Source organism: Oncorhynchus mykiss, chromosome 24 (assembly GCF_057628025.1).
Source record: "Oncorhynchus mykiss isolate SJ-2025 chromosome 24, ASM5762802v1, whole genome shotgun sequence".
Taxonomy (NCBI): Eukaryota; Metazoa; Chordata; class Actinopteri; order Salmoniformes; family Salmonidae; genus Oncorhynchus; species Oncorhynchus mykiss.
In genome coordinates, this window is record NC_143045.1 from 34,402,501 (window position 1) to 34,419,057 (window position 16,557).

Below are 16,557 nucleotides of genomic sequence, written 5' to 3' on the forward strand. Positions count from 1 at the left end.
CACACACACACACACACACACACACACACACACACACACACACACACACACACACTAACATACATACATTGTTTTCTTTAAATGCAAAATAAAACATTGTTTCTTCATCCCATCCTCTCCACCCCGTCTCTCCTCCCTCTCCACCCCTGTCTCTCCTCCCTCTCCACCCCTGTCTCTCCTCTCTATCCCTCTTCCATCCTCTCCACCCCTGTCTCTCCTCTCTTCTCTCCACTCTATCTCTCTTCCATCCTCTCCACCCCTGTCTCTCCTCTCTTCTCTCCGCTCTATCCCTCTTCCATCCTCTCCACCCCTGTCTCTCCTCTCTTCTCTCCACTCTATCCCTCTTCCATCCTCTCCACCCCTGTCTCTCCTCTCTTCTCTCCACTCTATCCCTCTTCCATCCTCTCCACCCCTGTCTCTCCTCCCTTTCTCCTCTCTTCTCTCCACTATATCCCTCTTCCATCCTCTCCTCCCTCTCTCGTCTCTTCTCTCCACTCTATCCCTCTTCCATCCTCTCCTCCCTCTCTCCTCTCTTCTCTCCACTCTATCCCTCTTCCATCCTCTCCTCCCTCTCTCCTCTCTTCTCTCCACTCTATCCCTCTTCCATCCTCTCCTCCCTCTCTCCTCTCCTCTCTTCTCTCCACTCTATTCCTCTTCCATCCTCTCCCCTCTCTCTCCTCTCTTCTCTCCACTCTATCCCTCTTCCATCCTCTCCACCCCTGTCTCTCCTCTCTTCTCTCCGCTCTATCCCTCTTCCATCCTCTCCTCCCTCTCTCCTCTCTTCTCTCCACTCTATCCCTCTTCCATCCTCTCCTCCCTCTCTCCTCTCCTCTCTTCTCTCCACTCTATTCCTCTTCCATCCTCTCCCCTCTCTCTCCTCTCTTCTCTCCACTCTATCCCTCTTCCATCCTCTCCACCCCTGTCTCTCCTCTCTTCTCTCCACTCTATCCCTCTTCCATCCTCTCCACCCCTGTCTCTCCTCCCTTTCTCCTCTCTTCTCTCCACTCTATCCCTCTTCCATCCTCTCCTCCCTCTCTCGTCTCTTCTCTCCACTCTATCCCTCTTCCATCCTCACCTCCCTCTCTCCTCCCTTCTCTCCACTCTATCCCTCTTCCATCCTCTCCTCCCTCTCTCCTCTCTTCTCTCCACTCTATCCCTCTTCCATCCTCTCCTCCCTCTCTCCTCTCTTCTCTCCACTATTTCCCTCTTCCATCCTCTCCTCTCTTCTCTCCCCTCTATCACTCTTCCATCCTCTCCTCCCTCTCTCTCTCAGGCCGTAACCGTTGTCCTGCTGAGGCTAGTTGTCGTAAGTGGACAGATATCTTCCCTACAGCCCAGATAATGTGTGAGAAGATCTGGTCTGACTCCTACAGCTACACCAACCTGCCCAAGTCTTCTGGCCGCTGCATGCAGCTGTGGTTCACCGGGAAGAACCCCAATGAGAAGGTGGCGGAATACTACCTGAACCACGCCCCCTGGCAACGTGCTATCCCCGCCTCACTCCTCCTCCTGGCAACAATGTCATTAAGCGTTGTCCTGCTCTGAATAAAACCACAGATGTTCATGTCATGGATGGCTTTATGTGTCCTTGTCTCCCTACACACATTAACCGTCTCTCTGTGACTATATGTCTCAAATCAAATCCTATTCCACATGTGCACTACTTCTGACCAGAGACATAGGGGAATAAGTGCTTCAGTCCTCACCGTCACTCCCTCTTCCTTCTGTCCTCTTCTCCCTTCACTCCTCTCTTTCCTCTACTGTAGAAGGGTTCAGCGTTTAGCTTGAGTCCCTCCCTGGCACTCAGACTGCCAACAGAATCTTACTCTCTGTCTAGGATGTTGGGATATTTCAGGGAACCAAAAACATGACCAGTCTGAGAGGGAGGCCAATCGGCTTCAGTTCTCAGTAATTAGAGGGTTCCAATCCCCAGTGTGTGTGTGTGTGTGTGCGTGCGTGCGTGTGTGTGTGTGTGTGTGTGCGTGCAGTCTGTTCTCGTCTTTTATTTTTCTGTTTGTCTTAAGGGTGTGGCTAGCCTCCCGTTACTTGTGGTTACCAGGCCATAACCCCTGCTACCTAGGATGCAGCACACACTCTCTCACATGAGCACATAAACACACTCACACTCATGTTGCCTCCACACACACTTACAGAACACACACATACACACCACACTCTGTCTGATGACATAGCCAGAAATAGCAGAAAGATGGACATGGTCAATATGGCTATTAATACACAGCCTCTCTCTGAGGTCACACACACACACTCACCTCACTCTCTGTGTGTGTGTGTGTGTGTGTGTGTGTGTGTGTGTGTGTGTGTGTGTGTGTGTGTGTGTGGAGAGTGGAATGGTGTAAAACAGCATACCCGTATTCATATTTAAATTGAGCTTTAGGAATAGGTTGAAGGATCAGGCTTTTGGTTTACAGAATCATTTACAACAAAACAAACGTGTTTAGTAGCAGTCCTGTTGGAGCGCTGCTATTTTCTGACCACTAGGTGGACTCACACTTCGCATAGAAAATGCAACACTAAAAACATGAAGTGAATTCCTATTAATTAGTACTATATTAATAAACATTAAGATGCACAACACAAAATGACGTTTATTTGTTTTGTGAGGCCTAGTCTTGTGTCTTGGTTGAAATGAACAGCGAAAGGGACAGAGTTGAGGTCGCAGTAGCTGCAATGCCTCCCACTCTCCGGTTACTCCATCTCCATGATTTCCGTGGGAAGCGCCGCGGAGCCTCTATGGCAGACTTTCAGGAACTGAGGAAGCGTCAGAAACGACCTACCGAGAAGTATTAACTTCTCACTTTTCTCGCGTTTCCCAACTCTGATTCACACTACTCGCACTCGAATCTTTGTCGATTTATCGCCTCGTTCAGCTTGTTTAACTCAGGAAACCGTGTGTTTTCTGGGGCTGTTGCGATGGCCGGTGGCAGCGGGGTGTCGCCGCTGGGGCTAGCGCCTCCGTTGTGGTATCACCGGGACCTGAGTCGAGCTGCTGCCGAGGAGCTGCTGGCCCGCGCGGGACGAGACGGGAGTTTCCTGGTTCGGGACAGCGAAAGTGTTAACGGGGCGTACGCCTTGTGTGTGCTGTGAGTAACCGGATTTACTGTTATCATTGGGAAAGTGTGGCTTTACTCAGGATAGACTAGCAGGGTTCAAACTTCTGAGTTGCCTGTCTTTCATTTGTCCCATGGTTGGCAGGGACTAACTAGTTATTTCACTAACTAGGACTATCTGGAAAAGTCTTTCTTAAAACAGCGCCTGTCAACTCATCACAACAACTCAATTTAAGTTTGTAGTCTTGTTTTTCTACAGCCAACAGTAGCCCTATTTCAACCGCAACCACTACTATGTAGCCTAATATAATCATTGTGGAGGTAATAAGTAGGAAACAGTGCTCAGGGAAAGGAGGAAAAGGGTTGACTGCATATCATTGAACCAGGGCCTTTGTCCTGTCCGCTATGCGAGTGGGTTGCATGGGCAGCCATTGTCGCTACTACTGTGTAATAAAATGAGTATTTCCAATCTACTCCTTGGTACTTAGAGAGACGTGTTACCTGGTCAGGTCACTTGGTCATGTAAAATAACACAGACATGACCTAGGCACAATACACACACAAACACAGTTCTTCTGGTCCAGACAGTACAGCGTTAGTCACATGTCATGTCACACACACACACACACACACACACACACACACAGGAGACAGGAGTTCTCCCTGGTGGCTGTCATGGCATCACCTCACACAAATTTACAGCTCTCCCAGGCCTCTCCCTAGCGTGTGACACACACACACACTTCCCCTTCCTATCAGACAGGAGCATTTTCTGAAAATAGGACTAGCTGATATTTCAGAGCACTGATAAATAGTGGTGGTTGACAGATACTACAGAGAGGGAGAGGAACAGCCGTGTCATCTGTCTGTGGAACCAACTGTCACAGATGAAGGTGGGGAAGTGTGTAGGTGTTGTGGAAGTAGGAATGGCTGTGTTAAAAAGATGAGAGTGCAGAGACAAAGTGGTGGTTTACAGATACAGTGGGACGAACAAGTATGTGAACCCTTTAGAATTACCTGGATTTCTGCAGAAGTTGCTCATAAAAAGTCACAACAATAGACAAACACAGTCTGCTTAAACTAGTAACACACAAACAATTATAATTGTTCATGTCTTTATTGAACACACTGTGTCAACATTCACAGTGCAGGGTGGAAAAAGTATATGAACCTTTGAGGTTTAATAACAGGTTGACCCTCCTTTGGCAGCAATAATCTCTACCAAACGTTTCTGTAGTTGTGGATCAGACCTGCACAACGGTCAGGAGGAGTTTTAGACCATTCCTCTTTACAAAACTGTTTCAGTTCAACAATATTGTTGGGATGTCTGGTGTGAACTTCTCTATTGAGGTCATGCCACAGCATCTCAATAGGGTTGAGGTCAGGACTCTGACTGGGCCACTCCAGAAGGTGTAATGTCTTTTGTTCAAGCCATTCTGTTGTTGATTTACTTCTTTATTTTGGGTCGTTGTCCCGTTGCATCACCTAACTTCTGTTGCGCTTCAATTGGCGGACAGATAGCCTAACATTCTCCTGCAAAATGTCTTGATACACTTTGGAATACATTTTTCTGTTGATGATAGCATGCTGTCCAGGCCCTGAGGCAGCAAAGCAGCCCCAAACCGTGATGCTCCCTCCAACATGCTTTACAGTTGGGATGAGGTTTTGATGTTGGTCTGCTGTGCCTTTTTTTTCTCCACACATAGTGTTGTGTTTTCCTTCCAAACAACTCAACTGTAGTTTCATCTGTCTACAGAATATCTTGCCAGTAGCACCGTGGAACATTCAGGTGCTCTTTTGCAAACTTCACATGTGCAGCAATGTCTTTTTTGGACAGCAGTGGCTTCTTCCGTGGTGTCCTCCCATGAACACCATTCTTGATTAGTGCTTTATGTATCGAAGACTCGTCAACAGAGATGTTAGCATGTTCCAGAGATTTCTGTAAGTCTTTAGCTGACACTCTAGGATTCTTCTTAACCTCATTGATCATTCTGCGCTGTGCTCTTGCAGTCATTTTGGCAGGACGGCCGCTCCTAGGAAGAGTAGCAACAGTGCTGAACTTCCTCCATTTATAGACTATTTATCTTACGGTGGACTGACTTTTAGAAATACCTTTGTAACCCTTTCCAGCTTTATGCAAGTCAACAATTCTTCATCTTATGTCTTTTGTTCGAGGCATGGTTCACATCAGGCAATGCTTCTTGTGAATAGCAAACTCACATTTTGTGAGTGTTTTTAATAGGACAAGGCAGCTCGAACCAACATCTCCAATCTCGTCTCATTGATTGTACTCCAGGTTAGCTGACTCCTGACTCCCATTAGCTTTTGGAGAAGTCATTAGCCTAGGGGTTCACATAGTCTTACCAACCTACACTGTGAATGTTTAAATTATGTATTCAATATAGACAAGAAAAATACAGTGAGAGGACTGGAGGGAAACTGTGAGAGGACTGGAGGGAAACTGTGAGAGGACTGGAGGGAAACTGTGAGAGGACTGGAGGGAAACCGTGAGAGGACTGGAGGGAAACTGTGAGAGGACTGGAGGGAAACCGTGAGAGGACTGGAGGGAAACCGTGAGAGGACTGGAGGGAAACCCAGAGAGGACCGGAGGGAAACCCAGAGAGGACCGGAGGGAAACCCAGAGAGGACCGGAGGGAAACCCAGAGAGGACCGGAGGGAAACCCAGAGAGGACCGGAGGGAAACCCAGAGAGGACCGGAGGGAACCGTGAGAGGACCGGAGGGAAACCGTGAGAGGACCGGAGGGAAACCCAGAGAGGACTGGAGGGAAACAGAGGGATGGAGGCATAATGCACTAAACACAGCACTGGTTTATCATAAACTCACACATAGGGGGTCCGAAGCTTACTGTTGACCTCTTAGCTCTCAGCCCGCTACCTCCCACTCTACCATATCTCTCTCTTTCTCTCCATTTCTCCTCTCGCTCTCAATTCAATTCAAAGGTCTTTATTGACTTGGGGAACATATGTTTACATTGCCAAAGCAAGTGAAATTGGCCATAAACAAAAGTTCAGTAAACAATCATAAATTAACGGTAAACATTGCACTCACAAATGTTTTTAAGTAATATAGACATTTCTAATGTTATATTATTGGCTATGTAAGGGGAAGGTGCAAATAGTTGAAGTATGGAAGGGGAAATAAATAGACAGTAAATATAGTTTATTTTTACTATGTTTATTCTTCATTGGTTGCTCTTTTCTTGTGGCAACAGGTCACAAATCTTGCTGCTGTGATTTGACACTGTGGTATTGTACCCAATAGATATGGGAGTTGATCAAAAATTGATTTTGTTTTAAAATTCTTTGTGGGTCTGTGTAGTCTGAGGGAAATATGTGTCTCTAATATGGTCATACATTTGGCAGGAGGTGAGGAAGTGCAGCTCAGTTTTCACCTCATTGTGTGGGCAGTCTGAACATAGGCAGACCTGGCTCTCGAGAAGACCGGCTATGGCAGCCTCTCTCAATAGCAAGGCTATGCTCACAGTACATAGTGAAAGCTTTCCTTTATGTTTTTGGAGTCAGTCACAGTGGTCAGGTATTCTGCCACTGTGTACTCTCTGTTTAGGGACAAATAGCATTCTAGTTTGCTCTGTTTTTTTTTGTTAATTACTTGACATATTGGAAATAATTATATTTTTGTTTTCTCATGATTTGGTTGGGTCTAATTGTGTTGCTGTCCTGGGGCTCTGTGGGGTGTGTTTGTGTTTGTGAACAGAGCCCCAGGACCAGCTTGCTTAGGGGACTCTTCTCCGGGTTAATTTCTCTGTAGGTGATGGCTTTGTTATGGAAGGTTTGGGAATCACTTCCTTTAAGGTGGTTGTACAATTCAATGGCTCTTTTCTGGATTTTGATAATTAGTGGGTATCGGCCTAATTCTGCTCTGCATGCATTATTTGGCGTTTTACGTTGTACACGGAGGATATTTTAGCAGAATTCTGCATGCGGTGTCTTAAGTTGTATTCCTGGTGTAGTTGAGTGTTGCAACAGGAACAATAGCAGTGTTCTACAGTAGCCAACTACCCTATGAGATCAGAGCAGGAAGAGATGTCTAACCCCTCTCCACCACTCACACACAACGTGAAGGACTGTGTGTGTTTTTTTCAAACATCTCAGCTTGTTTTGGAGTGTGATTTCCTCTTCCTCATACCCGTGTGATCACCAGACGTAGCCTGGGGAAAAAAATCTTCATGAAAATGCTAAAAATAGAACAGTTGACCCAGCCTTGTGGCTCACCCTTACGTGTGTGTGGTAGGTAGGTAGGTGGGTGGAATAGTCTGAATCAGATCACACTATTTGTGTTTCCTTTGTGTTATGTTTTAGCAACATGGTCGCCAGATGTGTTCTGATGTAAAACAACTGATGAGGTGGTAGCAGCCAAAGTTTCCTGTAGACATCGTGTTATTGATAGCCTGTTGCTTTACGCTCGGAGAGAGAAGAAGGTACTGACGTGGGCAGGGAGGTCTCGTCTGTCTGTCTGTCTGTGTCTCTGTCTCTGTGTCTGTCGGGCGGTCTCTCTCTCGGTCGGTCGGGCGGTCTCTCTCTCGGTCGGTCGGGTGGTCTCTCTCTCGGTCGGTCGGGCGGTCTCTCTCTCTCTCGGTCGGTCGGTCTGTCTCTCTCGGTCGGTCGGTCTGTCTCTCTCGGTCGGTCGGTCTGTCTCTCTCTCGGTCGGTCGGTCGGTCTGTCTCTCTCTCTCGGTCTGTCTCTCTCTCGCTCTCTCTCTCTCTCGCTCGGTCTCTCTCTCTCGGTCGGTCGGTCTGTCTCTCTCTCTCGGTCGGTCTGTCTCTCTCTCTCTCTGTCTCTGTCTCTCTCAATTCAATTCAAGGGCTTTATTGACATGGGAAACATGTGTTAACATTGCCAAAGCAAGTGAGGTAGATAATATATAAAGTGAAATAAACAATAAAAATTAACAGCAAACATTACACATACAGAAGTTTCAAAACAATAAAGACATTACAAATGTCATATTATATACAGTCCCTTGCGAAAGTATTCGGCCCCCTTGAACTTTGCGACCTTTTGCCACATTTCAGGCTTCAAAAATAAAGATATAAAACTGTATTTTTTTGTGAAGAATCAACAACAAGTGGGACACAATCATAAAGTGGAACGACATTTATTGGATATTTCAAACTTTTTTAACAAATCTAAAACTGAAAAATTGGGCGTGCAAAATTATTCAGCCCCCTTAAGTTAATACTTTGTCGCGCCACCTTTTGCTGCGATTACAGCTGTAAGTCGCTTGGGGTATGTCTCTATCAGTTTTGCACATCGAGAGACTGAAATATTTTCCCATTCCTCCTTGCAAAACAGCTCGAGCTCAGTGAGGTTGGATGGAGAGCATTTGTGAACAGCAGTTTTCAGTTCTTTCCACAGATTCTCGATTGGATTCAGGTCTGGACTTTGACTTGGCCTTAATATGGTCGAATCTGGAAACTATCATTTTATTTTAACTAAATATGCAGGTCTAAAAAAATATATACTTCTGTGCATTGATTTTAAGAAACGCATTGATGTTTATGGTTAAGTACACATTGGAGCAACGATACGCACCGCATCGATTATAAGCAACTCAGGACACGCTAGATAAACTAGTAATATCATCAACCATGTGTAGTTAACTAGTGATTATGATTGATTGTTTTTTTATAAGATAAGTTTAATGCTAGCTAGCAACTTACCTTGGCTTACTGCATTCGCGTAACAAGGAAGACTCCTCATGGAGTATAATAAGAGGTAGGTGGTTAGATTGTTGGACTAGTTATCTGTAAGTTTGCAAGATTGAATCCCAGAGCTGACAAGGTAAAAATCTGTTGTTCTGCCCCTGAACAGGCAGTTAACCCACCGTTCCAAGGCCGTCATTGAAAATAAGAATGTGTTCTTAACTGGTTAAATAAAGATTCCATAAAGGTGTAAAAAAAGAAACTTTAAAAAATTGTCCAAATCGGTGTCCAAAAATACCAATTTCCGATTGTTATGAAAACTTTAAATCGGCCCTAATTAATAGGCCATTCTGATTAATCGGTCGACCTCTTTTGCAAACTTCACATGTGCAGCAATGTTTTTTTTGGACAGCAGTGGCTTCTTCCGTGGTGTCCTCCCATGAACACCATTCTTGATTAGTGCTTTATGTATCGAAGACTCGTCAACAGAGATGTTAGCATGTTCCAGAGATTTCTGTAAGTCTTTAGCTGACACTCTAGGATTCTTCTTAACCTCATTGATCATTCTGCGCTGTGCTCTTGCAGTCATTTTGGCAGGACGGCCGCTCCTAGGAAGAGTAGCAACAGTGCTGAACTTCCTCCATTTATATACTATTTATCTTACCGTGGACTGACTTTTAGAAATACCTTTGTAACCCTTTCCAGCTTTATGCAAGTCAACAATTCTTCATCTTATGTATTCTGAGATCTCTTTTGTTCGAGGCATGGTTCACATCAGGCAATGCTTCTTGTGAATAGCAAACTCACATTTTGTGAGTGTTTTTAATAGGACAAGGCAGCTCGAACCAACATCTCCAATCTCGTCTCATTGATTGTACTCCAGGTTAGTTGACTCCTGACTCCAATTAGCTTTTGGAGAAGTCATTAGCCTAGGGGTTCACATAGTCTTACCAACCTACACTGGGAATGTTTAAATGATGTATTCAATATAGACAAGAAAAATACAGTGAGAGGACTGGAGGGAAACTGTGAGAGGACTGGAGGGAAACTGTGAGAGGACTGGAGGGAAACCGTGAGAGGACTGGAGGGAAACCGTGAGAGGACTGGAGGGAAACCCAGAGAGGACTGGAGGGAAACCCAGAGAGGACTGGAGGGAAACCCAGAGAGGACTGGAGGGAAACCCAGAGAGGACCGGAGGGAAACCCAGAGAGGACCGGAGGGAAACCCAGAGAGGACCGGAGGGAAACCCAGAGAGGACCGGAGGGAAACCCAGAGAGGACCGGAGGGAAACCCAGAGAGGACCGGAGGGAAACCCAGAGAGGACCGGAGGGAAACCCAGAGAGGACCGGAGGGAAACCCAGAGAGGACCGGAGGGAACCGTGAGAGGACCGGAGGGAACCGTGAGAGGACCGGAGGGAAACCGTGAGAGGACCGGAGGGAAACCCAGAGAGGACTGGAGGGAAACAGAGGGATGGAGGCATAATGCACTAAACACAGCACTGGTTTATCATAAACTCACACATAGGGGGTCCGAAGCTTACTGTTGACCTCTTAGCTCTCAGCCCGCTACCTCCCACTCTACCATATCTCTCTCTTTCTCTCCATTTCTCCTCTCGCTCTCAATTCAATTCAAAGGTCTTTATTGACTTGGGGAACAAATGTTTACATTGCCAAAGCAAGTGAAATTGGCCATAAACAAAAGTTCAGTAAACAATCATAAATTAACGGTAAACATTGCACTCACAAATGTTTTTAAGTAATATAGACATTTCTAATGTTATATTATTGGCTATGTAAGGGGAAGGTGCAAATAGTTGAAGTATGGAAGGGGAAATAAATAGACAGTAAATATAGTTTATTTTTACTATGTTTATTCTTCATTGGTTGCTCTTTTCTTGTGGCAACAGGTCACAAATCTTGCTGCTGTGATTTGACACTGTGGTATTGTACCCAATAGATATGGGAGTTGATCAAAAATTGATTTTGTTTTCAAATTCTTTGTGGGTCTGTGTAGTCTGAGGGAAATATGTGTCTCTAATATGGTCATACATTTGGCAGGAGGTGAGGAAGTGCAGCTCAGTTTTCACCTCATTGTGTGGGCAGTCTGCACATAGGCAGACCTGGCTCTCGAGAAGACCGGCTATGCTCACAGTACATAGTGAAAGCTTTCCTTTATGTTTTTGGAGTCAGTCACAGTGGTCAGGTATTCTGCCACTGTGTACTCTCTGTTTAGGGACAAATAGCATTCTAGTTTGCTCTGTTTTTTTTTTGTTAATTACTTGACATATTGGAAATAATTATATTTTTGTTTTCTCATGATTTGGTTGGGTCTAATTGTGTTGCTGTCCTGGGGCTCTGTGGGGTGTGTTTGTGTTTGTGAACAGAGCCCCAGGACCAGCTTGCTTAGGGGACTCTTCTCCAGGTTCATCTCTCTGTAGGTTATGGCTTTGTTATGGAAGGTTTGGGAATCACTTCCTTTAAGGTGGTTGTACAATTCAATGGCTCTTTTCTGGATTTTGATAATTAGTGGGTATCGGCCTAATTCTGCTCTGCATGCATTATTTGGCGTTTTACGTTGTACACGCATTTGTGTAGTGCAGATGCACTCACACCTGCCTGCTGCCATTCCTGAGAAAGCTCTGTACTGGTGGTGCCCCGATCCCGCTGCTGAATCAACTTTAGGAGACGGTCCTGGCGCTTGCTGGACTTTCTTGGGCGCCCTGAAACCTTCTTCACAACAATTGAACCGCTCTCCTTCAAGTTCTTGATGATCTGATAAATGGTTGATTTAGGTGCAATCTTACTGGCAGCAATATCCTTGCCTGTGAAGCCCTTTTTGTGCAAAGCAATGATGACGGCACGTGTTTCCTTGCAGGTAACCATGGTTGACAGAGGAAGAACAGCGATTCCAAGCACCACCCTCCTTTTGAAGCTTCCAGTCTGTTATTCGAACTCAATCAGCATGACAGAGTGATCTTCAGCCTTGTCCTCGTCAACACTCACACCTGTGTCTTAATGACATTCTGGAGTATATGCAAATTGCCATCATACAAACTGAGGCAGCAGACTGTGAAAATTAATATTTGTGTCATTCTCAACTTTTGGCCACGACTGTACATATTGCAAAAGTTTACTTTGGATATTTACAATATAAAAATAATAAGAATCAAAATTGTCAACGAGACAACAGTAACAACAATAACCATACATTGAACAATAACAATAAGAATACAGTAGAGGACATGTGCAGGTTGATTGGTCTGTCAGACACTGTCCCTCATCTTATGGCAGTCAGCAATGTAGTGCACTGCCAACCCACAGCTCTCTGCGTCCTCCCCCAACAGGACGGGTAGCCTACTCTCATCAGAGAGTTCTTAGAAACCTTGAATAAGGGTTTCAAATTTGGGGAAATGACACTCTCTAATTGTTTTATATTTTTTTACATTTTGTCAGGAAATGCAGCTCTGTCTCAGGTTCTGCTGTGGTGCAGTGGTTGCACAGCCTTTCCTCTACAGGGAGCCAGGTTTTCCTGTGTCTACCCTTCTCAATGGCAAGGCTGTGCTCACTGAGCCTGTACTTTGTCAAGGTTTTTCTTAGGTTTTGATCAGTAAACATTGTCAAATAGTTAGCCACTGTGTACGTTAGGGCCAGATTGCAGTGTATTTTTCTTTGTGTTTGTGTTTCCCAATAAGCAATGCAGTTTTGTTTTGACTGTGTTGTAATTTGGTTTATTCTGATTGGATGTTCTGGTCCTGAGGCTTCAGTGTGTTAGTAGAACAGGTTTGTGAACTCAGCCCCAGGACCAGCTGGATGAGGGGACTGAGGCTTCAGTGTGTTAGTAGAACAGGTTAGTGAACTCAGCCCCAGGACCAGCTGGATGAGGGGACTGAGGCTTCAGTGTGTTAGTAGAACAGGTTTGTGAACTCAGCCCCAGGACCAGCTGGATGAGGGGACTCTTTTCTTTGCTCAGCTCTTGGCATTGCAGGGCTTGGTAATGATATGAGAGGGGGTCACTGTATTTTAGATGTTTCCAAAACTTAATTGCTCTTTTTTGAGTTTTTATTATTAGTGGATATTGGCCTAATTCTGCCCTGCATGCATTGTTTGTAGTTTTCCTCTGGACATGTAGGAGAATCTTACAGAACTCTGCATGCAGGGTTTCAATGGGGTGTTTGTCCCATTTGATGAAATCTTGTTTTTCAAGTGTACCCCACACCTCGCTGCCATAAAGTGCAATTGGTTCAAATACACATTAAATTAGGTATTTCAATTTGAATTGGCTTTTTAATGGCGTAGAATGCCCTGTGTGCTTTCTCTCTCTGTTTATTCACTGCCTCATTAAGGTGTCCAGTTGAGCTTATTTTTAAACCTAAGTAATTTGGCAGTAAACCCCAAAAAGACTAAAATAATGATTTTCCAAAGAAGATCCAGATCTCAGGGAATTAGACCAAAGTTCTCAATTGGTACAAAATATATAGAAAACTGCACACACACAAACTGCTCTAGCAGGTCCAGGCTCTGCTGTAGGCCATGTGCTGTGGGTGACAGCAGGCATAGGTCATCTGCGAAGAGTAGGCATTTAACTTCTGAATTGTGGAGACTAACACCAGGGTCTGTGGATTTTTCTAGAATAGTGGCCAAGTCGTTAATGTAAATATTGAAGAGTACAGAGCTCAGATTACAACCCTGATGAAGGCCCCTCCCCTGGTTAAAGAATTCAGTTATTTTCTTACCAATTTTAATGCTGCACGTATTGCCAGTATCCATTGATTTAATTATGTCATATGTTTTACCCCCTACACCACTTCCAATAACTTTGTAGAACAGTCCTGTATGCCATATAGAATCAAATGCTTTTTGGAAGTCGATAAAGCAAGCATATATTTTGGTATTATTTTGGTGGACATGTTTATCTATCAGGGTGTGTCGGGTGTAAATATGCTGAGTCGTGTGATGTTTTGGTATAAATCCAATTTGGCGTTTACTCAAGACATTGTGCTTATTAAAACCTTTTTAGGATTTACGGCGAAAGCATACCATGCGATTATCTGTGGACAACGCCTCCCTTACAAAAGCATACAAACATTTTCCAGCCAAGTAGAGGAGTCACAAAAGTCAGAAATAGGGATAAAATGAATCACTTACCTTTGATGATCTTCATCTGGTTGCACTCACGAGTCCCTGTTACACAATAAATGTTCATTTTGTTCGATAAAGTTCCTCTTTATATCCCAAAAACTCTGTTTTGTTGATGCATTTTGTTCAGTAATCCACTGGCTCAAAGGCGGTCACAACAGGCAGATGAATGCATCCTAATAGCACCGGTAAAGTTCATCGAAACATGTCAAACGATGTTTATAATTAATCCTCAGGTTGTCTATTGTCTAAATAATCAATAATATTTAAACCGGACAATAGCGTATTCAATAGAAAGGAAAAACAATGAACGGCGCGCAATTGGTCAGGCGCGCAACACAGCTCTGGTTCATTCTATAGTCCACTGACAGAATGGTCTCATTCTTCCTAACTTTTCAGAAAACAAGCCTGAAACAATGTCTAAAGACTGTTGACATCCAGTGGAAGCCATAGAAACTGCAATCTGTGTCCTAACCCATTACATACTGTAAAGGCAGGCAATTGAAAACTACACATATCAAAAATATCCCACTTCCTGGATGTATTTTCCTCATGTTTTCGCCTGCCATATCAGTTCTGTTATACTCACAAACATTATTTTAACAGTTCTGGAGTGTTTTCTATCCAAATCTACCAATTATATGGATATCCTAGCTTCTGGGCCTGAGTAACAGGCAGTTTACTTTGGGCACCTCAGTCATCCGAACTTCCGAATACTGCCCCTTATCCCAAAAAAGTTACATTTATAATACTTCAGAAAACCTTACTGTTCACACAAAAGCCTCTGGAATTGTTAGGGTCAAATTTGTCCTTGATTCCAGATGTCAGGGAAATAACCTACACTCAGGATCAAATTAAACAGTTTTAATATAGCCAATTGATATTTTGCACTTGTGAGTTTGAGCATCTCGTTTAGGATGCCATCAGGTCCGCAGGCTTTTTTAAAATTTATTTGAGAGCCTGAAGTTTCTTAGAGCTCCTGGTCAGTAATTGGGGAGTCCAGTTGATTTTGATTGTCCTTTATAGCTTTTTCTAATCCATTCAACTCCTCATGAATTGGCCGTTGCTCTGCGTTTGTGTCAATTTGAACGGTGTTGTAGAGTGTTTTAAAATGGGTTGTCCATATGTCACCATTTTCTATCACTAATTCCTCATTTCGATTTTTAAAACGTTTTTTTTCCAATTTCTCCAGAATTTGTTTGTGTTTATGGACTCCTCAATTAATGTCAGCTGTTGTACTGTGCTGTTTTGGTTCCGAGTGTTACGTTTATAGAGTTTTAAAGTCTCACAGTAATGAAGGCGTAATATACCATTGTTTGGGTCTCTGTGCTTTTGGTTGGATAGTGTTCTAAGTTTTTTCCTTATAATTTTACAATCTGCATCAAAACAGTTGTCATCTGTGATCTTTTTTGTTTAGTTTTTTATCAATTTCAATTGTTCTCCTTTGCCGTTTGCCTGAATATATAGTTGATGTTTTTTACTGCTAGATTGATGCCTTCTTCACTGTGAGTGAATGTGGAATCCAGAAAGTTATCTAACATGGAACCCAAACCGGCTGCGCGCTTGCGCCATCGTGCGCCAACGTGCATCATTTTATTTTGTCCCCCTACACCAAACGCGATCACGACACGCAGGTTCAAATATCAAAACAAACTCTGAACCAATGTCATTAATTTGGGGACAGGTCGAAAAGCATTAAACATGTATGGCAATTTAGCTAATTAGCTTGTACTTGCTAGCTAATTTGTCCTATTTAGCTAGCTTGCTGTTGCTAGCTAATTTGTCCTGGGATATAAACATTGAGTTGTTATTTTACCTGATATGCACAAGGTCCTCTACTCCGACAATTAATCCACACATAAAACGGCCAACTGAATCGTTTCTAGTCATCTCTCCACTTTCCAGACTTTTTCATCTTTGAACCTATATGGTGATCGGCATCTAAACTTTCATAGTATTTCAATCACCCACGTGGGTATAACCAATGAGGAGATGGCACGTGGGTACCTGCTTCTATAAACCAATGAGGAGATGGGAGAGGCAGGACTTCCAGCACGATCTGTGTCAGAAATAGAAAGGAGTTCTATTTTAGCCCTTGGCATCGCAGACGCTCGTTGGCGTGCGAGCAGTGTGGGTGCAATAATTGAATAACATGGATTTCAAAATTTATTTTGCGATGCTCGCGCACGCATGTAAGAGGGTTTGGATATTTCTCTCTCTCTCGCTCTCTATCTCTCTGTCCCTCTTTGTCTCTCTCATATATTTATATGTTTAGCAAGCTTAATTGCCGTTATGTACAAGGTCAGTGTTGCCGAAGTGATAGACACACCCCAAAATATGGGTGGAAAACAGTGGCAACAATAAGATGAGTAGATATGCTAGTCCATGCGACGTTTCAATTCGTCGCATGGACTCTACAAGGTGTCAAGAGCGTTCCACAGGGATGCTGGCCCACGTTGACGCCAATGCTTCCCATAATTGTGTCAAGTTGGCTGGATGTCCTTTGGGTGGTGGATCATTCTTGATTCAACTGTTGAGCGTGGGAAAAAACGGCATAGTTGCAGTTCTTGACTCAAACCGGTGTGCCTGGAACCTACTACCATACCCTGTTCAAAGGCACTTAAATCTTTTGTCTTGCCCTTTGACCCTCTGAATGGCACACATTC

General features: G+C 44.1%; 2 protein-coding genes across 4 annotated transcripts in view; both read left to right on the forward strand.

Annotated features, from left to right (window-relative positions):
- folr (folate receptor) overlaps positions 1 to 1,569 on the forward strand; it is a 7,100-nt gene extending 5,531 nt beyond the window's left edge. For all 3 annotated transcript variants that reach the window (XM_036961176.2, XM_090218899.1, XM_036961177.2), the window contains one exon: positions 1,274 to 1,569. In XM_036961176.2, the coding sequence (XP_036817071.1) occupies positions 1,274 to 1,545 (272 nt within the window). In that variant the 3' untranslated portion in view covers positions 1,546 to 1,569. The remainder of the gene's footprint in view (positions 1 to 1,273) is intronic.
- Positions 1,570 to 2,493: 924 nt separating this feature from the next.
- inppl1a (inositol polyphosphate phosphatase-like 1a) overlaps positions 2,494 to 16,557 on the forward strand; it is an 86,276-nt gene continuing 72,212 nt past the window's right edge. The window contains exon 1 of the mRNA XM_036961175.2: positions 2,494 to 3,104. Within this exon, the coding sequence (XP_036817070.2) occupies positions 2,935 to 3,104 (170 nt within the window). The 5' untranslated portion in view covers positions 2,494 to 2,934. The remainder of the gene's footprint in view (positions 3,105 to 16,557) is intronic.